At 59.6% G+C, this 26,107-nt stretch overlaps 1 protein-coding gene across 8 annotated transcripts; it reads left to right on the plus strand.

Moving 5' to 3' along the window:
• Positions 1-899: 899 nt before the first annotated feature.
• Positions 900-24,528, plus strand: NADK (NAD kinase). Of its 8 annotated transcripts, none has more exons than XM_058304629.2 (12): positions 900-1,019; positions 14,212-14,430; positions 17,584-17,667; positions 20,612-20,741; positions 21,102-21,210; positions 21,318-21,403; positions 21,774-21,871; positions 21,985-22,121; positions 22,200-22,299; positions 22,373-22,530; positions 22,661-22,743; positions 23,130-24,528. In XM_058304629.2, exons 2-12 carry the CDS (start codon positions 14,252-14,254, stop codon positions 23,397-23,399), a joined length of 1,434 nt encoding a protein of 477 aa, XP_058160612.1. In that variant the 5' UTR covers positions 900-1,019; positions 14,212-14,251; the 3' UTR covers positions 23,400-24,528. The 8 variants fall into 8 exon arrangements, with proteins under 8 accessions (XP_058160612.1, XP_071073929.1, XP_058160614.1 ...); XM_071217828.1 differs by having other exon boundaries at positions 901-1,019; positions 21,769-21,871; XM_058304631.1 differs by lacking the exon at positions 900-1,019 and adding an exon at positions 1,707-1,729.
• The last annotated feature ends 1,579 nt before the right edge of the window (positions 24,529-26,107 follow it).

Raw genomic sequence — 26,107 nt, forward strand, 5'->3', positions numbered from 1 at the left:
CCTCCAAGGCTGGGTGCCCTGACCCCCTGCCCCAGCCTGCTCCTGCTGTCCCGTCGTTCTGCCTTCAGGTTCTGGTGGTTCTGAAGCCTGGGACACTTGGAAGCCATCTTTAAAAGCAGGAATCCAGGAAGAAACACTAAGCTAATGAGTCTTTTTAAAAAAATTTAAAAAGAAGAGTACAAAATGGTAAATAATGGATTGCGAAAGGAAGTCCACAGCTGCCCGGAGCAATCGCAGCCCACGTGTGGCATGCTAGGAAATGTTACAGCACACGGCGTCACCTGTTGCCCCCAGCCCCTGCCCCAACCCCGCCCTAGGGGAGGACGCCTTTCCTGACCCCCAGCCCCTCTGAGGCACAAGCCCCTCCTCTCAGGGTCCAAACAGGCCTCGCTGGCACCGGCCGCGCCTCTCGCTGCCCTTTGTCCCTGACTCCCTGGCAGGCCAGCTCAACCTTTGGACTGGGCCCAAACAAGCCGCCTCCAGGAACCTTCCAGAAGCCCCAAGACTGGGCCTGGTGGGCTCGTACCCCTCCCAGCAGAGCCTCCAGGGTGCCCTGGTCAGGCCGGGCAGTGGCAGAAACTGCAGGGCGAGGGGGGTGGAAACTCCCACCCCCATCTCTGAAACGGGGAAATGCTCGCTGCCCTGTGTGTAGGTCAAGGGAAGACAGCGTCACCACGGCTACACAGGGCACCCGCAGACCTTAGCTCCCTGTGGCGGGAACCAGGTGACCGTGGCTCCGCGGGCAGTGGTGGTCCCTGCTTGGAGGGCTCCTGGGGGCTGTGAAAATAACCAGGCATGTTCCGAGCTGAGAAACCAGCCCAAGGCTGCGCCTGTGGGTGTGGCTGATGGCCATTTTGGGGAAGCAGTTGAGTTTACAAAATAACCCGGCACCGAGTCACCCGGCTTGAGAAATGCCCCCATGTCCCCACCCCCAAGTGTCCAGAACTGAGGGCCTTTCCTGGAAGGCCACTCGCCTCCAGGCCACTGGCCACTGCGCAGCCCTGGTGACTCCACAGCAGGTAACTGGGGCCGCGAGCGGGGCCAGGTCCTCCAGGCAGCCGGCCATCGGAAGGGGCGGCTCCATCTGGAGCAGGCACTGCCTCAGTTTACAGCCGAGCCCCAGCAGGGGAAAGGGGGGTGGGTGACCATCCGTTCAGCCCCAGGACAAGGACAGCCTGCTCCTACCTGGACTGGGGGTTGGGGGGTGGGGGCGCGCAGGCTCCCGCAAAGCCAAAGCTGGCCCTCGTGGCCTCGGCCTTTTCTAGCCCTTCTTGGTCCTCCAGCCCGCGGGGTGGAACCGAGCGAGCGTGTCACCCCGAGGAGCCGGGGCCGAGCCCGCGGGCCTGTCCTGGCGGGCTTGAGAGCCAGGCCAGCGCCTCTGAGGGCTTGGTGGGCGCAGGTCCCCGCCCCTCCTGGGGGGCTGCCGCGGGCGAGACTGAGGCGGCACATCTGGGGAATGGAAACCGGCGGGTGCGCGGCCGCGCCCCCTCCCCAGCTGCGCTCGGCAGCCCCGGCGGCGACGCGGTGCCGCCACACCCCCGGAATTACCCACTTAGCGGGGCGCTGGGTCGCCTCTCCGGGGACTCCCCGCGCCCCCCACCCCGGAGCCCGCCCGCCACCCCGCCCGCCGGGGAGCGGAGGAGCGCGGCGCCGCCCGGGGCCAGGGCGGAGGCCTATAAATCCGCACCGGGCCCGGGAGGCGCACTGGGACGCGCGCCCGGGCCGCGAGGTGAGTGCAGCGTCGGGGGGCCGGGCCGCCGCCGTCGGGGTGGGCAGACGCCCCCGCCCCACGGCGCCCCCGGGGGCGGCCCCCCTTGCGGCTTCCCTCCCGCCCGCCGCCGCCCTTCCGCCCCGCGTCCCCACTGCGGGCCGCCCCCGCCTCCAAGCCGGCCCCCTCCCTCGCGGCCACAGCCGTCCCCCGGGCCGCCCCGCCCCGGGCCTCCGCACGCCCCCTCCCCGCGGCCCCGGCGTTGCGGCGTCCCGGGCGCCCGTCGGGCCGGGCGGCTGCGCGCGGCCGTCTCACGTGCGCGGCGCGGGCGGGCGCAGGGCGCATGCGTGCCGGGCGCGCCTGCGCGCTGGGCCCGGGCCGCGGCGGCGCTGCTGCTGCTCGGCGGTCGCCGGCGCCGCTGTCCGGGCGGCTATGGGGCAGCGGGCGGCCGCGGCGCCCAGGGCCAGGTAGCCACGGCGAGCGGCGGCGGCGGGGCCCGCGGGCCCGGCCCGGAATGTACGACGCCCCCGCAGGCGACCGCGGTAGCGAACGGTGAGTGCGCCGGCCGCCGGGGCCGGGGTCGCGGGGTCCGCGGCCGGCGCTCGTCCGGGCGTGCGGGCCCTGGCCGCGTCCACGCCGCCCTTCCTCGCCCGCCCCGCGCGGGCCCGCGGGCATCCGGCCGCCGCCGCCCGCCCGCGCGTCCCGAAGGAGCGCGCAGTTTCCGAAACTCGCCGCGCGCGCGGGCGCCGGAGGGGGTCCCGAGGCCGCCGCCGCCCGCCCGCGCCTTCGCGCCCCCTGGCCCGGTGGGCGTCCGGCCGGGTTCGCCGGGCCGTCGGCGCTCCCGCCTGGGGCGGGGCGTGGGGAGGGGGCGCGCCCTCGGGGGCGGCCGCGCGGAGGGAGCCTCGTGGGGGCGCGCCGCCCCGGGGTCGGCGCAGCGCCGCGCCCCCAGGGCACTCGGAGGCCTGTGGAGGGCGGGGTGGCCGGGGGGACGCGGCGGCGCGGGGCCGCGGGGCCCTGGCGCTGGACCCGCGAGTTCTCCCCGCCCGCGGGAACCGGGCGCGCCCGCGGGCGTTCCCCTTCCTGGGTGGCTGCTCCGCCCCGCAGGCGGCGAGGCGCTTTCTGGCCCCGATTCAGAATAAGGAGTTCCTCTTTCCTTCAGCTTCTCCTTTCTCGTTTGGGAGCACACTGGGTTTTCACTGGAAACCTTATTCCTCTTGCACCTTGACGGGAATAATTTCAAAACTGTGCTCATTTGTTTCCCGAGTCTCCCTAAGCCTCCGGGTGGACCCCCGGTGCTCCTGGCTCTGAAATGGTTTGCCTTAATAAATAAGTTGTTTCAACCTCCAGCTGGATGACTTTAAGGGCATGTTCCCCAAAATCTTTTCTGCTCAAGTCTCTGGAGAATTTCCGCCCCTACCAGGTTCCCCTGCTTGTGCTGTACTCTCTGCAGTCTTCCTCCTTTTCCTCGCAGTGACTGTTTTGGCCACATCACAAGGTTTGCCACCCCGATCCGAGCTTTGTGAGGGCAGGCACAGGTGCCAGTGCGGTGCCTAACAGGCAGCGTCATCTGGAGGTGGGCACGTCAAGACGTTTCTGTTTTTCTCCTCTGAACGCATAGCACATGGTTAAGCCCTTTGGTTCTCTATGTAGAGCCAAGTAACAAGTGGGTTTATGTTGCTAAACTTTCTTGGCATTGCTGCTTTTTGGTTACTGAACAGCATTTGTTCCTGAAAGCATTGTTTATAAGGAGTTAGATTTCCAGGCTAGCACAAAACTCTGTTTAACTTATAAATTATAATAGCAAGGGTCTCGCAGGCAGCTGGGAGTTCAAGCAGTAATTCTCCTGGAGTGGAGGTGGCTGACAAACAGGAAAAAAGCGGCGTTGATAGTTAAGTAAAACAGAAAATAGAATTGCTTTGATTGGAAAACAACAGATTGATTTCCTTGAGGAAAAGTCGGTTTAACTTGGGGGATGAAGAGGCAGTGGTTTTTGTGGGACTTGATGGCCCTACATCTATACGACCTCAAATCCTGAGTTTTCTATAGTCACGGCTGGTTCAACAGCAAGAGGCGGCTTCAGAAACGGAGGCTCCCGCCTGGGGAGGGAGTTTGCGGTGGAGGAAGGCACACTTGTCCACAGGGCCCCCGCAGCCCCTTCTTTCTGGGCCCCGTTTGCCCCTGACGGGCACCGTCTGGCTCAGCTACGTGGTCGCATCGCTGTCGGTGGGATTCAGGGTAACTCCGGCGACCCCCTGCTGCTGTCTGTGCTGGCGGCAGGCTCTTCATTTACAGCATCTCCCCAGCCCACAATTGCCATGCTCCTAGATTTACTGCATGGGAACAAGAGAATAAATAAATGTGCGTGTTTAGATTCTTCAGAGGGACAGTGAAGAGTGTTCAAAGAGGAAGGGTGAAGATGGTTCCGGAAGTACGCAAGGGTGCTGCATGCAGCTGTGTGTGGTAGAAAAACATGGGAACTGATCCCTGGCTTCTCTGGGGGGAGCTCCACGGACCCTCGGTTTCCTTATCTGCCCAAAGAGGGGCGGAGACTCAGCTGTGCATTGGACGTTTACGAGATCACAGGGCCCTGGTGGGCCTCCTTTTGGCTCTCCATTCACATTGCCATAGAACTTTCCAAAAGGTATTTCTCAACTTACATTTCTGACTCCGGTGACCAGCAGTAGTGTGAATGTCTGATTTTATCACATGCTTGCCGGCACTGGGCATTATTTATTGGGGGTGGGGAGGGGTAGATAATTTAATAGGCACTTTTTTCCCAACTCATTGTTAACTAGTGAGGTTGAATCTGTTCCCATTTCTATCACTAAGGAAACTTTCCTTTTTCATTCATTATTTCAACAAATATTGATTAAGGGCCCACACTGGCTATTTATATATATCATATTTATATTTGTGTTTGTGTGACTTTTGTTTATCTTCTTTGTACATATGTTTATTGGCATCTTGATGCTTTTTCTCATGACTTTGAGTTCTTTATTTTTAATCATACTTTGTGCTCCAAATGCTTTTTTTTTAAAGAATTACTTGGGTTTTTAAAAATTTATTTCTCCCCACCCCTTCATTGTTTCTCACTTGCTGTGTCAGTTCCTCTTCCTTGTTTCTTTAGGAGGCACACCGGGAGCTGAACCTGGGACCTCTGGTGTGGAAGGGAGGTGCCTAATCGTTGAGCCACCTCTGCTCCCTGCTTTTGTTTTGTCTCTTATTGTGTTTCTCCTTCCCGCATCTCACATCTCATCTTGTTATGTAAGCTTGCCACACCTGCCCATGTCGTCAGCTTGCTGTCTTCTCTGGGAGGCATCGGGAACCTCTGCTCCCACTTTTGTTGTGTCTCTCATTATGTTTTTTCTCGTATCTCTTGTTGTGTCAGCTTGCTGCACCTGCCTGTCACGCCAGCTCACTGTCTTCTTTAGGATGCACCAGGATATGAACCAGCAGCCTCCCATGTGGTAGGTGGGAACTCAGGCACCTGAGCCACATCCACTTCCCTCCAAAAGCTTTTTTTCTAATAAAACTTCCTAATGCAGAAGTTGTTTAAAACTGGATTGTGCTGTCAGGAATTTGAATGCACTTGGATGGAGTTAGAAGTGTGTCCTTTAAGACAAATCTCAATGAAATGTTATCTTGATTCCTTCTGGTTAAAACTGGGCTGTGGAGAGAATGAAAATTTTTCAAGATGATTTTAATATTTAATATTGGGAAGCAGATTTGGCCCAGTGGATAGGGCGTCCGCCTACCACATGGGAGGTCTGTGGTTCAAACCCCGGGCCTCCTTGACCCATGCCCACGCGCAGTGCTGATGCGCGCAGGGAGTGCCGCGCCACGCGGGTTGTCCCCTGTGTAGGGGAGCCCTACACGCAAGGAGTGCGCCCCATAAGGAGAGCCGCCCAGCGTGAAAAGAAAGAGCAGCCTGCCCAGGAATGGTGCCACACACGTGGAGAGCTGACACAAGATGATGCAACAAAAAGAGACACAGATTCCCAGTGCTGCTGATAAGGATAGAAGTGGTCACAGAAGAACACACAGCGAACGGACACAGAGAGCAGACAACTGGGGGGAAGGGGAGAGAAATAAATTTAAAAATATATACATATATTTAATATGATTATTTTATGAATTAATTTACTGCTTAGTCATCAGATGAGTCTTTGCAAACATATATCAGAGCTTGTAGTAAAATGCCAGGAATAGAATAGACAATTTTAAGTACATTTGTCTTGTAATTTTGATTGGTTCATCCTTTTTTATTAACTTTTTTAATGAAATAATTATCAACTCACAGGAAGTTATAAAAGTAGTACAGAGAGACCCTTCACCCGCCTATATCAAAACCGGGAGATCCATGTTGGAAGAATACTGTTAGCTACATACCTTATTCACATTTTACCAGGTTTGACGTGTGTGTGCATGTGATTACGTGCAGTTTTATTCCATATATAGACTCATGTAGCCACTACCACAATCAAAATACAGAACTTTTCCATTATCACGAAAGCGCCGACAGATGCTGTCGTGTGTGGCACCACCTGCATGTATGTCCCTTGGCCGCCGTCTTGAGAATGTTAGATAATGGGGTCAAACAGCAGGATGGGGGGCAGACGTGACTCCGTGGCTGAGCCCTGGCTTTCCACATCCAAGGTCCTGGGCTCCATTTCCAGCCCTGGTTCCTGAAAAACGAAACAGTGTGTTGTTGTGGGAAACCGGCTTACCTGTTATAGGAGTCCGGTTGCAGTGTCTAGTAGTGACAGCATATCTTGCCCCTCCCAAGAGCAGGAGGGTGCTGGTGCTGCCGTCGCCGGCGTGAGCACTGGGGCCACGCGCTGGTGGTGAACGGCGGGCAGCACAAGGCCTGGTGTTGGTGATGTTCGAGTTTCCGGTGGAGCCACTCTGCTGCTTCTCAGCGTCCGCTGTGGCTCTGGACCTTCATGAGGCATCTGCCTCCACAGTCCTGAGGGGGTGTCAGCAGAGTGGGCAGGGACAGGACAGACCGTTCCTGCCGCTGCGGGCAGGCGTCCAGGTGTTCTTCCGCAGAGCTCTGCCCCGTGGAGGGCGATTCACAGCAGGCCATTGTTTCTGTCTTGCCGCCCACCTCTGGAGAGGGAGGGCAGTCTTCAGAGTGACCGGACACTGTTGGGGTTGATCTTTCACCTCCATTGGGACTTGCTATGCTGCACTCAGTTACTTTTTTATATTGCACTTCTGGCCTCTTCCCACACTGTGTAAACCCCTAGGGGTACTCAGTTAGAAGATTGCCTTTGCCACACCCACCCGAAGCCAGTGCTGGTGCTGGCCACAGCCGCGTCACAGGCCAAGTCAGTACCCACTTCCCCTTCTTTTTTTATTTTTTAAAAACAGAACAGGTGTAACATACAATAAGGAACAGGTCAGTCAGGTTCCCACGACAGTATGTGATCTTTTGAGCTTGACTTTTGTTAGGCAGCATAATGTCCTTGAAATCCATCCAAATTGTTGTATGAATCAACACTTTCATCCTTTTCATTGCTGAGTACTATTTTATTGTATGGTTATACCACAGTTTAACCATTCACCACTGGAGGACGCTGGGATTTGCTCTTTTTTGACTTTTGCAAGTAAATCTGCCATGAACATTTACATGCAGGTTTTTTTTTTTTTAAAGATTTATTTATTTATTTAATTTCCCCCTCTCCCCTGGTTGTCTGTTCTTGGTGTCTATTTGTTGCGTCTTGTTTCTTTGTCTGCTTTTGTTTCTTTGTCCGCTTCTGTTGTCGTCAGCGGCACGGGAAGTGTGGGCGGCGCCATTCCTGGGCAGGCTGGACTTTCTTTTCACGCTGGGCGGCTCTCCTCATGGGCGCACTCCTTGCGCGTGGGGGCTCCCCCACGCGGGGGACACCCCTGCGTGGCATGGCACTCCTTGCGTGTATCAGCCCTGCGCATGGCCAGCTCCACACGGGTCAAGGAGGCCCGGGGTTTGAACCGCGGACCTCCCATATGGTAGACGGACGCCCTAACCGCTGGGCCAAAGTCCGTTTCCCTACATGCAGGTTTTTATGTGAACAGAAGTTTTTGTTTCTTTGGGATAAATGCCCAAGAGTGCAATTCCTGGGAAACGGACTTTGGCCCAGTGGTTAGGGCGTCCGTCTACCATATGGGAGGTCCACGGTTCAAACCCCGGGCCTCCTTGACCCGTGTGGAGCTGGCCATGCGCAGTGCTGATGCGCGCAAGGAGTGCCGTGCCACGCAAGGGTGTCCCCCGCGTGGGGGGAGCCCCACGTGCAAGGAGTGCGCCCGTGAGGAAAGCCGCCCAGCGTGAAAAGAAAGTGCAGCCTGCCCAGGAATGGCGCCGTCCATACTTCCCGTGCCGCTGACGACAACAGAAGCGGACAAAGAAACAAGACGCAGCAAATAGACACCAAGAACAGACAACCAGGGGAGGGGGGAAATTAAAATAAATAAATAAATGTTTAAAAAAAAAAAAAAAAAAAAAGAGTGCAATTCCTGGATCATATGTTTAGCTTTGTAAGAAATAGCCAAACTGTTTTACAGAGTGGCTGTAACCTTTTACATTCCCACCAGAAATGTATGAGTCATCCCATTTTCCTGCAACCTCCCCAGCTTTTGGTGTTGTCACTGTCTCTCTATTTAAGCCATTCTGATGGGTGTGTAGTGATGCCTCATTGTGGTTTTAATTTGCGTGTCGTGGTGTCTAATGCAATTGAACATCTTTTCATGTGCTTATTAACCACCCTTATGTCCTCTTGTTTGACTGGATTTTTTTTTTCTGTTGATTTTCTTATTGTTGAGAGTTTTTTATATATTCCAGATATAAGTCCTTTGTTGGATATGTGGTTTGCAAATATTTTCTCCCAAAAGTTTTAGAGTTTATGATTTTAAGTTCATGATCCGTTTGAGGTACTTTTAATGTTAAGGTGTGAGGTTTCGGTTGGAGTTCATTGTGTTGCATCTGGATATCCAGTCACTCCAGCACAATTTGTTGAAAAGACTGTCTTTCCTCCATTGAACTGCTTTTGTAACTTTCTCAAAAGTCATTTGGGCTTATTTGTGTGGGCATGTTTCTTGAGTTCTGTCTCCTGTTGCACTGATCTATGCGTCTGCCTTCCACCTGTACCACACTGTGTTGGTTGCTAGAACAGTACAGTAAGTCTTAAAATTAGAATGACTCATCTCTCTTGTTTATTATTTTTCTTTAAAATCATTTTGGTTATTTTAGTTCCTTTGCCTTTCATATAAATTTTATAATAAGACTGTCTATATCCACAAAAAATCTTGCCGGGATGTGGCTAGGAATTGGGGTCAACCTAGAGTCCAGGACGGCAGACTTGGCCCAGTGGTTAGAGCATCCGTCTACCACACGGGACGTCCGCGGTTCAAACCCCAGGCCTCCTTGACCCGTGTGGAGCTGGCCCATGCACAGTGCTGATGCGCACAAGGAGTGCCCTGCCACGCAGGGGTGTCCCCCACGTAGGGGAGCCCCACGCGCAAGAAGTGCGCCCCGTAAGGAGAGCCGCCCAGCGCAAAAGAAAAGTGCAGCCTGCCCAGGAGTGGTGCTGCACACATGGAGAGCTGACACAGCAAGATGACGCAACAAGAAGAAACACAGATTCCCATGCCGCTGACAACAACAGAAGCGGACAAAGATGACACAGCAAATAGGCACAGAGAACAGACAACCGGGGCGGGGGAGGCGGGGAGAAATAAATAAATAAGTCTTTAAAATCAAAAACAACCTAGAGTCTGGTTGGAGGAGAATCGACACCTTTACTACGTGGAGTCTCTCAGGCTGGGAAAGCTAGATGTCTCTCCATTCATGTAGCTCTCCGTTCATTTCCTTCACCAGCATTTTATCATTTTCAGCATGCAGCTCTTGTTAGATTTACGTCTAAGTGTGCGTGTGTTTTTAATTTTGGTCTCCACCTTCTTTTTGCCGTATTGTGCTGGCAAGGACTTCCAGTGCTCTTATCGAGTGAGTGCTGAGAGTGCGCCTCCTCGCCCGCGCCCAGTCGTGGGGACAAGGCTTGGGTTTCCACCAGTAAGTATGATGTCAGCTACAAGTTTTTTTGCAGGTGCTTTTTATCAAGTTGAGAAAGTTCACCTCTGTTCTAGTTGCTGAGAATTTTTATCATGAATGTATATTGAATTTTGTCAGAAGTTTTTTGTTCATGTGATTTTTTTTCTTTAGCCCATTGATATGTTGGGTTTCATTGGGTTTTTTCCCTGAATATTCAGCCAGTTTTGCATTCCTGGAATAAACCCTACTTGTTGGTTGGTTTTATCCTTTTTAAACAGTATATATTGTGAATGTATTAAGGATACTTTGGATAGTACAAAATGTTAATCGAGGACTCTGTAAATACAATTCTTAAACTAAGGGAGGAAGTTGAGGCATCATCTGTTTATTTAGCTAGAGAATAAATTACACTCATGCTTTTCCCAGGAAGAGCTTAGTTGTCAGAAAGTGATTTTGGTGCCGTTAATGTGAAGCGATGTAGGCCTTTGAATTGCATGTTGGGGGCGGGGGGGGGCAGGAATCTTTTCTTTCATTTCCAAGGAGCTTCCGTACATGGAGGGAAGCCCTAGGAGAACTTTGTTTAGTGACAGATTTATTTAGCTTTTTAGCTTATAGGTAAAACTTAGAAAGTTAAACCTTTAACATCAATAAAATTCTTTTCAACTGTTTATACTACAGTTACATTGAATGGCTTATTTTTTTAATGTTACCCATACTGTCCAGCAAAATACATAAAGTCCAATGATTATAAAATTAGTTACTGTACTGAGGCTTTTTAAAAATGTCAGCATCATAGGGTTTAATTCATTTCCTCTCTGCTGTCCCAGGGCTGTACTAATCTCACTGGGTTGTCTGGTTCTGTGTCTTCTTTAAGAGCTCAGAGTTTTCCTTATCTGCCAAGCTTGTTGGCTGCACCAGGCTGGCTCCGCCGTCCGAGGCCGGTGCGGGAGGCGCGGGTGCAGGACCCCTGAGGGGTGCGGGTGCAGGACGCAGGGACCCCCTGCGGGGCCCGAGCTGTGGCGCGCTGTGCCCACCGTGCTTATTTTACTAGTGTTCTTTTTTTGAGCTGCTAAGCTTCTCTTGATCCGGTGGGACTCTCTAAGCCTCGTCACAGCAGTTTTAGCCTCTGACAACCGGCAAAGCCTACCTCGAGTGGTCTTTAAGATTTGCTTGGCATCTTTTATTATATTCATCCTTCTTTATATGACAGCTGTTTTATATGACTTGTCAATTTTTCCTCTATGGGCTCTTTTTCCTCAGACCTCATTGTTCCACTTTCCGTAGTTGTTTTCTTCGTGAAGTTTACATGAACTCGGGTAATAGACATTCTTGAAGCTGGCTCTTTTTCCCTTTTTGGCAATAAGTTCTTTAAAGCCTGGGATATGGAATTGGCACCATTTCAAGTAACCATGCTTGAATTTTTGAAAAATGAATGAATTTTTATTTTTTAGAGCAGTTGTTGGTTTACAGAGAAAACACGCAGAAAGCACAGCCATTTACCACACACACGCACACACTTTTCCCTGGTAATTTTTTTTCCCTGATAACATTTTGCATTATGTGGTCCATTTGTTACATCTGATGAACTGATATTGTTAATCTTATCCTATTAACTGCAGTCCATCAGTTTACATTAGGGCTCGCTCTTTGTGTTGTACAGTTCTGTGTTTTTATTCTGGAATTGTGAATACAACATCACGTTTCCCATTTACCCGCTTTCCACCGTGCGGTTCGGTGTCATACTCACGGTAGGGGCTGCCTTCACTGCGCTCCGTTACAAAACGCAGCGTCGCCCAGATGCTCCTTCTGTGCCCAGGAAGTTGTAACTCCCCCTTCCCGGGCCCCGCCCCCCCGGTAACTGTATTCCAGTTTTTGACTATGTATCTTCGAATTCTCATTTTTCCCATCAGCGAGGTCACCTGGTGTTCGTCGCTGGGGTCCGCTGGCGTCGCTCAGCGCAGTGTCTTCCAGGTGGCTGTGGAGTCCTAGCTGAGAATCCGCTCTGGGTGACGAGTGGCTCTGCTTGTTTCTCGCTCCTCCTCCAGGTGGCCTGTTAGTAGCAGAGCAGAAAACACTTCTTAAAGACTCTTCCTTTTAAGATCACGAGCTCACACGTGAGGGTTCAGTTTCACTCCAGCATTACATAACCTCTTATTGTGTTTGAGTAAACTTCAAACTTCTTTCTTCACCGTACACTACACAGGTGGTTTTTAAACACTCGCCGCTGGGCGTCTCGTCCTCACGCTCAGGGCACTCCTGAGCGCACAGGCCAGCCCTGGGTGGACACTCGCAGGGCGGAGGGGTTGTCCTGAGGATGTCCTCTGGTCTGTGCGGTGGGGACAAGGTGTGGCAACACGCAGCAGTGGAGGAGAACGTGCTTCCTGGGCTTGTGTTCAGACGGGGCAGCCGTTGAAAGTGGGCGTGCGCCCGAGATCCAAGCTGGGGGCGCACGGGTGCCCACGCAGGCGGGTGGGCGTTCACGGTAACGTCCCCGTGCTCGTCTCGAGGCTGCTGTAGCGTTAAAAATAAAAAATAATTCAGAGGGCCCATGGGCCAGGGCTGAGCCCAGCTCCCTGCAGGAGGGTCGACGAGCGTGAACGCCAAGCCGAGGCCGTGCTGCTGGCACCAGCTCGCCGGGTTCTGAGCGGATCAGGGCGGCAGGAGTAGGGCCGGGCGCTTGGAAGCCGCCCAGTGCGGGCGGCCGGTCGGCCTTTTCCTCTTGACTGTGCAGGTTTGACAAGGCAGGAAAGATGAGTGTGTCGACCTAGGTTTTTCATGTACTGAGCCAATATCTGCCTCCCTGTGCCTCTTACTGGCTGTTTGGGTGCCTTTTCCAGGTTCTCAGGGGCCCCTGAAATCACCTTGGCCCCCTGCGGCCAGTGTTCCCGTGTCTGCCGTCTCCTCGAGGGCCCAGTGGTCCCTGGCACCGGCCGTCCCGAAGCCGCTGCATTCTCACCCTGCCCCGTCCTCGGGCCTCTTCTCCGCTGCGCTCACCCCTTTGGGGAGCCAGTCCAGCCCACGGCCCTAAGCACTGGCCGTCTGCCTGAGCACCGCCGGGGGCACCCAGCTGCCCTCCGCCAGGGGCGGCCAAGCCTGCTGGGCCAGCGGGCACCACTCAGGACTGGGTGTGGAGCTAGAACAAGATCGGTGTCTGCCTTGTGTAGCCCCCGGTCCACGATGGGGAGGGAGACAGACCACAGGTGATCAGGGGTGGACGGACAGTAGTGGGAAGTGGCGCCAAGAGGAAGAAGCGGACGATTGGAGGGAGGGCGTGAGAGGCCAGGGGGGCTCGCCGGGCGTGGCGGGGGCGGGTTTGGGCTTTGAGGGCCTGCCGGGCTGCTGACCGGGCCCAGTGAGTCAGGCCGGTGAGAGTGAGGGACGGTGCGAGTGGCTTTGGCATATTTTCAAGGTAGAACTGGAAATATTTGCGGGTGAATTGATAAGGGCGCAGAACAGAGCGGCTGAGGGCAACTGTGGTTTGGGCAGACGTGTGGTCGAGGGCGCCGCTGTCTCCTGAGCCGGCCCTCGTGTGGACGCTCACAGGCGAGGGTCTGAGTTGGCTCTGGCCGTGGGGTGTGTGAGTCCGTGCCGGGGAAGGTGCGGGCAGGACGTGAGTTTGGGTTCGTCGGGCTCTGCGCAGTCGAGAGGCTGCCCCCTGCGGGCTCCTCGTCTAACCGGCCGCGGTTTCGTGGGCGCAGCAGAAGACGCGGGCGGGGGGCCCTGAGCGTGCAGCCCAGGGCCTTTCCAGAGAGCAGCCCGGGGCCCAGGAAGCCCGGGTGTTTGTGAGGGACAGGAGCACACCTGCTCTTTGTTTCAGGGGACAGCCTTATCTTTATCATACTCTATGGGGTGGAAAGATCCTGTTTTCAAAGCACATTGGTAAATTGAAGTAAAGCCATTTTTCCCCTTGAAATGGATGATGCAAAAACCAGAAATGGGCTGGCCTTTCTAAAGGGAATTTGTTAGGCTGAGAGCTTACAGTTCTGAAGCTGTAAAAATGTCCAGATCAAGGCACGTCCGAGATGCTCCGGCACCGCTGGGGTCTGCCCTTAGCCCGCCGTCTCCTCCCCGAGCCCTGCGGTGCTCCTGGGGCTCACGCAGGGCAGCGGGCCTCCTGCCTGCCCTGCGCTCGCGGCCTCTGGCCTCCGGACGCTCCTGCCCCCGGGACAGTCCCTTCTGCGCCGCGGGCAGTCCGCGCGCGTGGCCAGCTCAGCATGGCGGCCGCCTCCCCGTGCTTCTGCTGCCAGTTCTGTTGAGGAAAGGCCGAGCGGGGGCGGGGAGCACCGGGTCGCTCCTCACTGGTGCTCGTCAGAAGTGACCTGAGCAAAGTCCCCGCACCGCAGCCTCGGGCGCAGGCTGGGTGAGCCCAGGAGCCCCATCTGGGTCCCGGGAGGCTCGGCCTGGGCGGATGGGTGTGTGTCCTTACGGTCGCTGCTGCCTGTGACGTCCTGACTTTATTTCCTTTTTTTAAATCAAGGCACCGGGGTTTTCCTGACCGAGGTTCCCGCTCGCTGACCATGGAAATGGAGCCAGAGAAGGTCAGCATGAGCAAGGAGCTGGGCCCGGGCTCCCCTGCGTACCGCTGCTCCGCGTGCCACGGGGACGAAGAATGGAATTTCAACCCCCCGCTGCGGGGCCGGGCCAAGTCCCGCAGCCTGTCCGCCTCCCCCGCCCCGGGCAGCACCAAGGAGTTCCGGTACGTGCAGGCCACGCTGGCCCGGGCCCCTTCGCTTCACGGCGCCATGTCCAGAGTCCGCGGCGCCCCGTTAGGGGAACAGGGTCCATCGCAGCGGGGGCGGGTGGCCCCAGAGGGCAGGGGCGAGGGAGGGCTGCAGGGGCTCGCCAGGCACAGGCCCAGGTGCACGCGTCCCGCTGCTGCCTCCCCTCTCGGCCGGACGGAAGCTCCGGGAAGCGCGGCTGCCCACGGGAGCCCGTGGGGCTGTGGGCGCCTCCCCCTGCGCGCTCCGGGCCTGGGCACACGTCCCGGCCCCTCCCCTGCCCCGAGTGCGCCGAGGCACCCACTCACCTCGCAGGGCACTTCCTTGCCCGGCGCTTGCGCAGCAGTGTTGGGTGCTGAGGCGCGGGCGCCCTGGCTGTGCCCGCCCTCGGGCTCCACGCAGCCAAGCTGGTGGGTTCAAGGGAGCCTGCCAGAGCCACTGCTGTCTCCACACCAGAGGCCACAGCTTCCAAGTGTTTGGGGCCAAAAGTAGTTTAAAAAGCATGAAGTTGGAGGATGGCAGGAAGCCCCTGTGTAAACCTGCCTCGAAGAGGCAGAGTCCGCGTTCCGGCTGGGAAGCGCTGTGGGCGGCACCCCAGCTGCGGCAGAGAGCAGCAGCTTTTGGATATATCGTCATGGCTAAGTTTTGGGTTTTTTAAATTCATCTTTCATTAGAGGAGTTGCAGGTTACAGAAAAAACCATGCAGAAGAGTCAGGTTCCTGTCAGCCCCTCCCGGCCCCCCGCATTACCGAGCGGTGCCGCTGCCAGCATCAGTGCGCGACCTGTCTCCCAGCCGAGCTCTCGATTCTCCCGGGCACTTACTCGTGGGGGGTCGCTGATCACGGGCTGGTTCTGCTCTTCTGAGGAAGCACCAAACTGTCTCCCACAGCAGCTGCACTGTGCCACGATCCCACCGGCAGCGAGCAGCGCTCCTGGCTCTCTGCGTCCTTTCTAGCTGTGTAACGTTCTGCTTTCTTAACATTAGCCCTTCTAGCGGATTGGAATGGCATCTCGTGGTTTTGATACACACTTCCCTCGTGCTAATAATGTTGAGCATCTTTTCATGTGCTTTTTGGCTATTTGCTTATCTTCTTTGGAGAAATGTCTATTCAGGTCTCTTGCCCATTTTTTAGTTGGGTTGTTTGTCTTTTTTCATTGAGTTGTAGGATTTCCTTTCATATTTTGGATATTAAACCCTTACCAGAGATGTGATTTCCAAATATTTTGTCCTGTGCTATAGGTTTTTTTACTTTCTCGGTGAAGTCCTTTGCACAGAAGTCTTTCATTCTGATGAAGTTCCATTCATCTGCTGTTTCTTTGTTGCTTGTGCTTTTGGGAGGAAGCCTGAGGAACAGGAGCCCTTCCCCAACACAGGATGCTGTGCTGGGTTTTCTTCTAGGACTTCTGTGGTTTGGGGTCTTGTATTTAGGTCTTTGGTTCATTTTGAGCTGATTTTTGTAGATGCTATGTGGTAGGGGTCTGCATTCATTCTTTTGCAGGTGGATTTCCATTTTTTCCTAACTCCTATTTGTTGAAGGGAATATTCTTTCCCCACTGAATGAGCTGGTTGAAAATCAATGGACCATGGATGTGAGGGTTTATCTCTGAATTCTTGATTTGCTTCCATTGGTCTACATGTCTAGCCTGTGCCACGCTATTTTGATTATTGCAGGTTTGTAATAGGTTGTTTTTTTGTGTTTTTTTTTAAGATTTATTTATTCCTCTCCCCGCTCCACCCCGTTGTCTGCGCTCTATGTCCTTCACTATGTGTTCTTCTGTGTCTGCTTGTCTTCTCATTAGACGGCTTCAGGAACCGATCCTGGGACCTTCCGGAGTGGGAGAGAGGTGATTACTCTCTTGTGCCACCTCAGCTTCCTGGTCTGCTGCGTCTCTTATTATCGCCTCTGTGTCTCTTTTTGTTGTGACATCTTGCTGCCTCAGCTCTCCATGTGGGCCAGCACTTTGCGTGGGCCAGCTCACCTTCACCAAGAGGCCCTGGCTATCAAACCCTGGACCTCCTATATGGTAGACGGGAGCCCAATTGCTTGAGCCACATCTGCTTCCTGTAATAGGTTTTTAAATTGGAATGTGTTAGTCCTTAATTGCATTCTTTTTCAGGATGGTTTTGGCTGTTTGAGGCCCTTTACCCTTCCATATAAATCTGATGATTGGCTTTTCCACTTACGCAAAGAAGGCTGTTAAAATTTTTATTGTGATTGCATTGAATCTCTGACTCACTTTGCATAGAATTGCCCTCTTAACAATGTTTAGTCTTCCAGTCCATGAACACGGAATGTCCTTCCATTTATTTAGGTCGTCTTTGATTCCTTTCAGCAATGTTTATTAGTGTTTCAGTACAAGTCCTTTAGTTCCTTGGTTAAATTTATTAGATATTTGATTCTTTTAGTTGTTATTATGAATGGGTGTTTTTCTTGATTTCCTCTTTGGATTGCTTGTTACTAGAGCATAGAAACGGCACTCGTTTTTGCACCTTGATGTTGTCCCCATGAGACCCTCCCCAGCTGGCTGAAGGCTGGGGTTTCCGTCCAGTATGAGCTATGGGCGGGTGCCGGGCTGCGCTGGGTGGAGGTGTGCAGCCACACACGAGGCTCTCTCGGGGGGCTGGGGGCAGAACCCCGAGGCCCAGGGGTTCAGTCATGGGGAGAGCTGGCCGTTGGACCAGTCAGTGTGAATGTGTGCGTTCAAGTTTTAATCTAGATGATTTAGGGCTTGCTTCTAAGGGTTTGATTCCCACGCATAGACCCAAGGACTGGGTACAAATTGAACTCCAGGACTCGTTCCAGTTGTCCTGGGGCAGCGCCTGGAAACCCGCTCAGGCTTGGGAGCCTTGTCTAAGGAGCGGGCCGTTCCCAGGAGTCCGGGGTGCATCTCGGTGTACCTCGGTTTGCTTTCTCGTGGCACCAGGCACGGTGTGGGCTCAGATGCAGCTTGCGCACAGGCGGCGCCTTCTGGCATCGCCACGTGGCGAGTGGACACACGAGAGGATACGAGCCTTCCGAGGCGACGTCTTTTCAGGGCCTGCCCCGATCTGCAGCTGCCCCGTGTTCTCCCCTCAGCCCCGCCCCGCCCCTTGACCGCGACCGCTGACCGCCTGCCCCTTCTCTCTGCAGGAGGACCCGCTCCCTGCATGGGCCGTGCCCAGTGACCACGTTTGGACCAAAGGCCTGCGTGCTGCAGAACCCCCAGACCATCATGTGAGTGCGGGGGCTGCGGGCTGCTGGGCATCGCTGTCGGTGCAGCCGATGCCCGGGAGGGGTGGGTTCAGCTGTCGTGCGGGCGTCCAGGGCCGCAGAGCCCCGGCCACGGCCTGAGGGGCGGCCGCGTGGGCCCCGCAGCCACTGGGTTCTGGTGAAGGTGTCACCTACGATATTTACGTATGCTTTTGTGTTTTTAGAAATAAAAAATTCTAGGGGGAAAAAACTGACTGTATTCCATACTGGCAAATGGGTGCGTCTAGCGCGTTTCTCCTCCCCTTGTTCCCAAACCGCCAAAGCCGTTGCCGTCTGCTCGCGGGCGCGGCACCTGCCTTGCGCGGAGGCCCAGGGCACTGCCGCTCCTGGCCGCGTGGCGATGCCCTAGGCGATGTGTCGTCGCGCTCCTCGTCTTTAAGACGGCGTCGGCCCCCTCCTCCGTGGCCGGGCCTGGCTTCTCACAGTTTCAGAGGGTGACGGTTGGCGCCTGCGCGGTGTCAGCGCTGACTTGTGGTTTACGTTTGTGGAAGAAAGGCTAAACCGCGCTGCCTCCTGCTCGTGCCCCCTCAGGACCCCGGCTCCTCTCGGCCCTGACGTGCCCTCGCAGCCGGGCGTCCCCTCCCGGCGCCCAGCCTGTGCTGCTGGTGGCTCGGGGCCTGGCATTGCCCCTCTGAGGCTCGCACAGAAACCTGCCGGGTGCATCTCCTCCGGAGGCATCGTGGGAAGTGGACTTGGGCAGCGGTGGAGGTTTCCACCTTCCACGACCCTGGAGCCGGGGGAGCATGCGGCGCCCTGCGCGTGTCCCGGCCCGGGGCCGGGGACCTTGCCGCTGCTCCTGGGCTGTTTGCGCATCAGTTTGGAAGTAGCTGCGCGTCGCCGGCCCATCGCCGCGGGGGAGCTCTTTGCACACCCGCCACCAGCTCTGCACCGCAGCCGCGTTCAAGCTGCCCAGCACATCCCTGTGCTGCGCCCCGCCGGCGCCTCCCGTGCCTGCCCTCGCCTCTGCCCTCCGCCTGGCTCGGCCGCTCTCCCGGGTTGCGTCTTGTCGCCTCATCAGGACCCCCACCCAGCTTCCTTATCACCCACCTCCCCCACGTGCCTGCTGAGGGGTGTGTCGTCCGCCCCCTGCCTCAGGCAGGGGTGCATTTGTGCGCCCCACACTTGGGCCATGCCTGTGTTTGTCGGGTGGTGTCCGGCAGGACCGTGCTGTCCGGGCCATGGGGCTGTGTTCTCCCAGGCCTCGATCGGGGTAGGAGCTGGATGTGGCTTTAAGTTAACTTTTCCCACAAATATTTGCAAGATGTGGAAGGGAGGGTCTGTGCCCAGGGGCTCCGACCTTCCACTTTATCATCTAAGTCTCCACCGTGAGCGTGTGTTCCAGGGTCGTTGAGCTACGTGGGAATTGGCCGCGTCCTGGCTGGGTGGGCCTGTGGGGTTCAGCCTCCAGAGTGGACAGAGGCAGCAGGCCCAGCCGTGGGCCCCTGCAGGCCCCTGCAGGTCGGCGGGCGGGTGGGCAGCGTGGGGTCGCCCACAACCCCCGGTGTCCTGTGGCCGCATCAGTACTGCCCTCGGCCGCCCACACTGCCCACAGCTGCCCCACACTGCCCAGGGCCGCCCGCACTGCCCAGGGCCGCCCCGCACTGCCCACGTCCACCCCGCACTGCCCACGTCCACCCCGCACTGCCCTTGGCCGCCCGCACTGCCCAGGCGCCTCAGCTGCAGGGCTGGGTGGGCTCTCCCGCTCTCTGCCCAGTGCCCCTTGGCCCAGTCTGAGGTGGCCCAGCAGGAAGCTGAGTCATGGCGTGTGGCCTTGCAGCAGGCCGGGGAGGGGACGCAGGCGGCGATTGCGGGGACCCTGGCAGGCCGCACCCACGTTGCCTCCCGGTCCCCGAGTCTGGGAGGGGCGGGCTGCGGAGGCACGCCCTTCTGTGGGCCGCGGGCTCCTCCCGCAGAGCTGGCCACAGGCCGGCCTGCTGCTGCTGCAGGCTGCTCGGCTCCGCTCCGCGCCGCGATCGGCTCGCCCAGCCAGTGGCCCGAGCAGGGCGCCCGGGAGCCCCGGGGCGATGTAGGCCATGCGGAGGCCGAGGTTCGTTCTTCCGGTTCTTGACGTTGGGCAGCTCTGCCCGGGTTGTCTCCTGAACCCTTAGCTCGTCGTTCCCTGTTCTGTTTTGCTTTTGGTTTTTAGGGGGCGGGAACTGAGCTTGTAACGCGCAGTCGGGGCTTCTCGGGGGCTGGGCCCGCTTCTGCTGAGTGTGCCCGAAAGGCTGGGCACCACGGGCAGCGCCCAGAGCACAGGGCGCCCCGCCCCCGCGGGGACCCCGGAAGGGCCGCAGCGCTGGGCTCCCCACGCCGTGCTCAGGGGGCGCGTGCGCTGCGCACCGGGGTGGCGAGGCCGAGGGCCCCGGAGGGACGTCCTTCAGCTGCCCGGCCTGCACAGCAGGTTCCAGGGGTGGACTCTGCCCTGGGAGACGAGTAGCCCCGGCACCCCCGCCCTGCGCACAGCCACCCGGGCCAGAGCTCCTTCCAGCCGGGCTGCGCCGCCGCGCTTCGCGGAGCTGCTCCCGAGTGAGCCCGCTGCACACTGGCCTGGAGCCCTGGTGGCGGTGGCCCGAGCAGCTCAGGCCCTGGCTGGGCCCTGGGGTCCGGTCTGTGCCTCCGAGTGGCCTGCTCTGGGGGCCAGCGGGGCTCTCGCCGAGGCGGGGAGGCGGGCTCTCGCCGAGGCGGGGAGGCGGGCGTGCAGGGCAGGCGGCGGAGGGCGGCTGGCGCGTGGACTGTCTGGGACGCGTCGGGCGGTGGGCGGCGGAGCCTGTCAAGGAGCTATCCCGGCCTGTCGCGGCCCCTGGCGGCCAGCAACGGTGCCCAGGAGCAAGCACGTGTCCAGGGGCCCGTTTCTTCCCACGGCTCTGCCCTCCCCCGGGCGGCCGGCATGACCCCTGCTCCCACCCAGGCACATCCAGGACCCCGCGAGCCAGCGGCTGACCTGGAACAAGTGCCCCAAGAGCGTCCTCGTCATCAAGAAGATTCGGGACGCCAGCCTGCTGCAGCCCTTCAAGGAGCTCTGCGAGTACCTCATGGAGGTGGGGGGCTCGGGGGGCGGGGGCAGCGGGGGGCTCAGGGCCTTGGGGAGTCGGGGGGCTTGGGGGGGCTCGGGGCGGTGCAGTCTCGGTGCCTGTCCTCAGTCTGCCTCGTGCCACCAGGCCGGGGGTGCTCAGCTCGGCCCCCCTGCCTGCAGGGGTCCAACCCCACCCGGCCCCCAGCACAGGGTCCAGAGCCTGGAGGTCAGAGCTCACGGCGAAAGAGGGTCCTGGCGGCCGGGCGTGAGTGCGAGTAGCTGACCACGGAGGCGCGTGGGTTAAGGCCGCATGGCAGGTCCACGAAAGACCCTGGGAGCTGGGGTGGGAGGGGCCCAGAGGGCGAGTGGCACGTTTCCTTTTCAGGAGAACAACATGATTGTGTATGTGGAAAAGAAAGTTCTAGAAGACCCTGCCATAGTGGGTGATGAAAACTTTGGACCAGTGAAGAAGAAATTCTGCACCTTCAGAGAAGGTGGGCCTGGCCGCCGCGCCCCCAGCCCCTGGGTGTCTGCGCCGCGTGACCCCCCCGCCCGTCCCGGGCTCTGCGTGACGGCTTCTTCTTCGCCGTCTGTTTTCTAGATTACGACGACATTTCCAATCAGATAGATTTCATCATATGCTTGGGAGGAGACGGGACCCTGCTGTACGCGTCCTCGCTCTTCCAGGTGACCCTCTGGCCTCTACGCGGCTCTCCACGTGGGTGCCTCCGAGGAGGCCCGGGCTCCGGTCTCGTCGCCTCGCCCCGGGGGATAGAGCGTTACGGTGTCGCGCTCGGGGTCTCTTAACAGGGCGCGTTTGCGAACAGTGCTGCCGCCCGGGCGCCCAGAGGCCACGGCGGGCAGAGGGTCTGCGTCGGCGGGGCGGGGGTGGGCAGGGAGGAGCCAGGCACAGCGGTGCGGGTCCCAGCGGTGCAGCCCGGGCTGGCCCGAGCACAAGGGGCTGACCTCTGCGGGGCGGGCGGCGGCTGTGAGTCCCTGGAGGCCCCTGCGCGGCGGCCGGTGCGGCGAGTGGGTGACGCCTGTCCCCGCAGGGCAGCGTGCCGCCGGTCATGGCCTTCCACCTGGGCTCCCTGGGCTTCCTGACCCCGTTCACCTTCGAGAACTTCCAGGCCCAAGTCGCGCAGGTGATCGAGGGTGAGTGTGGGCGGTGGAGAGGAACCGGATGGCAGGTGTCCCTGGGGGCCGGCGGTGGGTGGCGGCCGCGAGGTGGGCTCCTGCCGCCCCGACCGCCGCTCTGCGCTCCCTAGGGAACGCGGCCGTCGTGCTGCGCAGCCGGCTGAAGGTGCGTGTGGTGAAGGGGCTCCGCGGGACGGCGGCCGTGCAGAACGGGGTGCTGGCCCCGGACCTGGAGCCCGAGGGCGGCAAGCAGGTCGTGCAGTATCAGGTGCGGGCAGTGCCCGGTGGAGGGGGGCCCGGGCGGCCTGCGGGCCGAGGACCCACCAGCCCCGCCCTCTGCCCGCAGGTCCTCAACGAGGTGGTGATCGACAGGGGCCCCTCCTCGTACCTGTCCAACGTGGACGTCTACCTGGACGGACACCTGATCACCACGGTGCAGGGCGACGGTGAGCGCGGGCGGAGCGCGGCCTGGGGTGCGGCGCGGGCTCTGCCGTGCCTGACGCCGCCCCTCGCCCCCAGGCGTGATCGTGTCCACCCCGACGGGCAGCACGGCGTACGCGGCCGCGGCCGGGGCCTCCATGATCCACCCCAACGTGCCCGCCATCATGCTCACCCCCATCTGCCCGCACTCGCTGTCCTTCAGGCCCATCGTGGTCCCCGCGGGCGTGGAGCTCAAGGTCAGCCTGGGCGCGCCGCGGGCCGCGGGCTCCCGACTGTGGCGACCAGGACGGCCCTCGCGGCGGGCAGGGTGGGGGTCCGCAAGAGCCAGGGCCCCCTGGGCCTCACCAGGCCCCGTCCTGTCCGCAGATCACACTGTCCCCGGAGGCGCGGAACACGGCGTGGGTGTCCTTCGATGGGCGGAGGAGACAGGAGATCGGCCACGGGGACAGGTGTGTCTGCGCGACGGTCGGGGAGGAGGGCCCCGGGATGGGGGGTGCCGCCCGGGCCTCGGCAAAGACGGCTGTCAGGCTTTGGGGCCCCAGTGCCGTGCCCAGTGCTCCGGCCCCTCTTCTGCCGTCAGGGGAGGGGCTGGGAGGGCGGACGGCGCCTCTGGCCCCCCTGTGCGGCCCCCAGAGGCCGGCAGACCCAGGGAGCTGGTGCCTGGGGGGGCGGCCGGGCCGGAGGGCGCAGCAGGGCCGGGGGGACCCTGTGGCCGCTGCGTGGAGCCCGTCCCCCGCGTCCGCCCCTGGCCTGCCCCTCAGGACCTGGTCCTGCTGTCCAGCAGCGGGGGCAGCTGCTCCTGGGGCGCAGGCCTCACGGGCTGCTCCCGCCCCAGCATCAGCATCACCACCTCCTGCTACCCGCTGCCCTCCATCTGCGTCCGCGACCCCGTGAGCGACTGGTTCGAGAGCCTGGCCCAGTGCCTGCACTGGAACGTGCGCAAGAAGCAGGCCCACTTCGCCGAGGACGAGGACGCAGACGCGGACGCTGGCCTGGCCGCACAGGGCTAGGCCCCTGCGCCCACCGCTGCTTCCCTGCAGCCCCCGAAGGACTCACATTTGCCTTTTGTCAACCAGATGGACTGTTTTTAACCTTTAAAATTTGACCTCCTTTTGCATTTCTAAGCTGGCTGAGTGGGAAGCGGGCTGGGAGCTGGGGACGGGGAGCTGGGGACAGGGAGCTGACGGTCACCGCCCGCCGCCTGCGTTCTCTGCCTTTTCCCTGGAAGTCCCGGGGCGCCTGTGGGCAGGGCTGGGTGAGGGGCTCTAGGCGGGGTGCGCCCTGCTGCCCGGCTCTGGCCTCTGGGACGCCTCGGGCCCTGCGCCCCACCAGCCTGGCGCCCGAGGCCCTGGTCCCCCCATCCGTGGCCAGAGGGCAAACCGCGCACATTCCTCAACCTCCAGCGCCCTGGAGGCGATTTCATGCCTGTACATACTTTATAGAGTTTCTTTTAAACTTTCTGAAGTGCTTATGTACATATTTTATTGTACACACTTTTGAGGAGAGGAGAAGGGGAAGAGGGTTTGCCTGTCGAGAAACGAGCCTCTTTCCGGTGTTTACATTTGTGTCTGCGCTGCCCGCTGGGACCAGTGTCCACAGTCCAGCGTGACCCCGGGTGGACGACCTGGGCAGCCCGTGTCTTGGGGCAGTCAGCCGGTGCCGTTGCGCAACTGTCACGCGCTGGTGGCTTGAGGAGGGGGTGCGCCCCCGCCCTCCGCGGCCGCACGTTTGTCCGGTGGTCCGTGGCCTGGGGAGGGGGCTCTGCGGGAGGTCAGGCCTCGCGGGGCAGCTCGAGCCAGACCCGGGGCAGGGTGGCGGGTCTCTCCGGATCTCGCTTTCATCTGTGAAGTGGGAAGAACCACTCAGGCCGCCCTGGGTGCCCTCGGCCCGAGGCTCCCCCACCCGCATCCTGCCCGGCGCCGCCGCAGGTGGACTGGAGAGTGGTCGAGGGGGCCACGGTCTGGAGGGACGAGGGGGCTTGTCCCCCGCCTCCCAGCCAGGCTGGGCCTCCCTGCTGGGCCAGAAGGGAGGGGATTCAGGGCTGTTTAGACAAAAAAGCAAGTGCTGAGCAAGGCGTCAGGCAGCTTGATGCGGGAATGACCTAGAACTCTTTGTATTTTTGAAGTAAATTCTTAATGTTTCATATTGTTAATATCCTGAAATTTTGTTAAATGTCGTTGAAAGCCTTATTACTATTTTCAGATCCTTTCAATAAACAAGACTTGCTACAAAAAGTTGGGCGTGTGACCACTTTGGCCGTGTGTAGCCCCCCGGGTGTGCTGGGACCCCCAGGTCTCCTGGAGCCCACTCGGCCAGGGGGCCACACAGCCCCCGCCCAGCACTGTCCTGGGGGTGGGGGGCGGCTGCCCCCAGGGACGAGGGGGCTGAAGCTCGGCGGGCTAAGGCCCTCCCCACGGGGCGGGGGGCCTCGGGCCAGTCCTGGACCTGGCGGGAGCAGCCCTGGGGACGGGACGGGCGGCTCGGTGTACCCTGCCCACCTGGCAGCGGCCAGCTCCGCTTGCCCTGGGCCCAGCCCGGCTGGGACGGGCACCCACAAGTCCCCCCAGCCCCAGGGGACCCAGCCCTGCCTCCCGTGGCCCCTTCCCTGGTCACCGCCACCTCCCTGTGGTGGGCGCGGCGCAGCCCTCTGGAGAGCCTCCCGCGGCCTGGGTGGGCCCTGCACACACAGGTGGCCGGAGCCCGGGGCCCAGGAGGACACCAGCCCACCCCCTCGTGCTGCCCACGCCCAGGCCCCGCCCCCCAGTCACTCCCTCCTGGAGCTGTGGGGGACGAGTCCAGGCTCACGGAGGACAGCCAAGTGCCCGCTACTTCGCGGCCACAGCCGGGCCCTGTACGAGCTCGCGGTGGCTGGGAAGCATGTCTGTCCCGCGGTGGAGTTGGGGAGCCGGCTGGGGTGGCAGGGCACGGGAAGATGGCAGGAAGGGGACCCTCCCGGCATGTTCTGCACAGAGCCCCAGACAGGGCTTGGCCCACCGCGGCTGTGCCCATGGGGCTGAGCTCCTGCCCATGGGGGGGCCTGATGGTGCTGTCAGGACAGGAAGGCCAGGTGACCGTCCAGGGGGCATTTTCTGCAGGGAGAGCCACCGGAGCGGCCCTAACTGGCTGCGGGGAGCAGCCCTCGCCCAGCGCTGCCCCGGCCTGTGTGTTCCAGTGGCCGGCTCGCACCCGCCTCCCGCCCCCCGCCCCCAGATGGCCTCGTGGGAAGCGCATTCGAGGGTCCAAGGGCCGAGCATGGCCTGGGCCGCCCCACCAGCCCTTGGGCATTCTGGGAGCCTGTGCGTCCCCGCCACCTGGGCTGCGGCTTCCCGCCACCTGTGCCCTGGAGAGGGGACCGCGGCGAGGAGAGCCTCCAGGCCAGCCCTGTGCCGGGACGCCCACTGCACTCGGCTCTGTGACCTCCACCCTCACCTGCTCTGGCACCCCTGCCCCCCAAAGCCATGCCTGTGGCCTTGGCAGCCCCCAAGAGCAGAGCCAGGAACCGGGGACGCCAGGCCTGGGTCAAAAGTCAGGAGGGAGTCCCAGAGGCTGAGCCCGTGGATGCCCCGGGGCCCCGGGCTGCCAGCAGATGCCCGTGGTGCATGGGGCTCGGCTGTCCTGCGCCGGGGGCCGCCCTGGGCTGGGGCCCCTGGGGGGAGCCCAGGTGGGGTGGGGTCCAGCCTGGCAGCAGGTGGCGACACCTTCCCCACAGGTGTTGCCACGGGACATGTGCACGACCCACAGTGAGCCCCAGGCAGCTTTCTGGAAGGTTCCAACCCCCACCAGCTGGTGGGCCTGGGCCGGATCTGGACCCCG

This window comes from Dasypus novemcinctus, chromosome 9 (assembly GCF_030445035.2).
Source record: "Dasypus novemcinctus isolate mDasNov1 chromosome 9, mDasNov1.1.hap2, whole genome shotgun sequence".
Classification (NCBI taxonomy): Eukaryota; Metazoa; Chordata; class Mammalia; order Cingulata; family Dasypodidae; genus Dasypus; species Dasypus novemcinctus.

Excerpts from the sequence above, each read along its gene's own strand:
- NADK (XM_058304627.2), top strand. The coding sequence starts at position 2,223 with ATGTACGACGCCCCCGCAGGCGACCGCGGTAGCGAACG. Across the intron at positions 17,668-20,611 it reads CAGAACCCCCAGACCATCAT|GCACATCCAGGACCCCGCGA; the intron begins GTGAGTGCGGGG and ends GCTCCCACCCAG. Across the intron at positions 22,744-23,129 it reads GAGATCGGCCACGGGGACAG|CATCAGCATCACCACCTCCT; the intron begins GTGTGTCTGCGC and ends CTCCCGCCCCAG.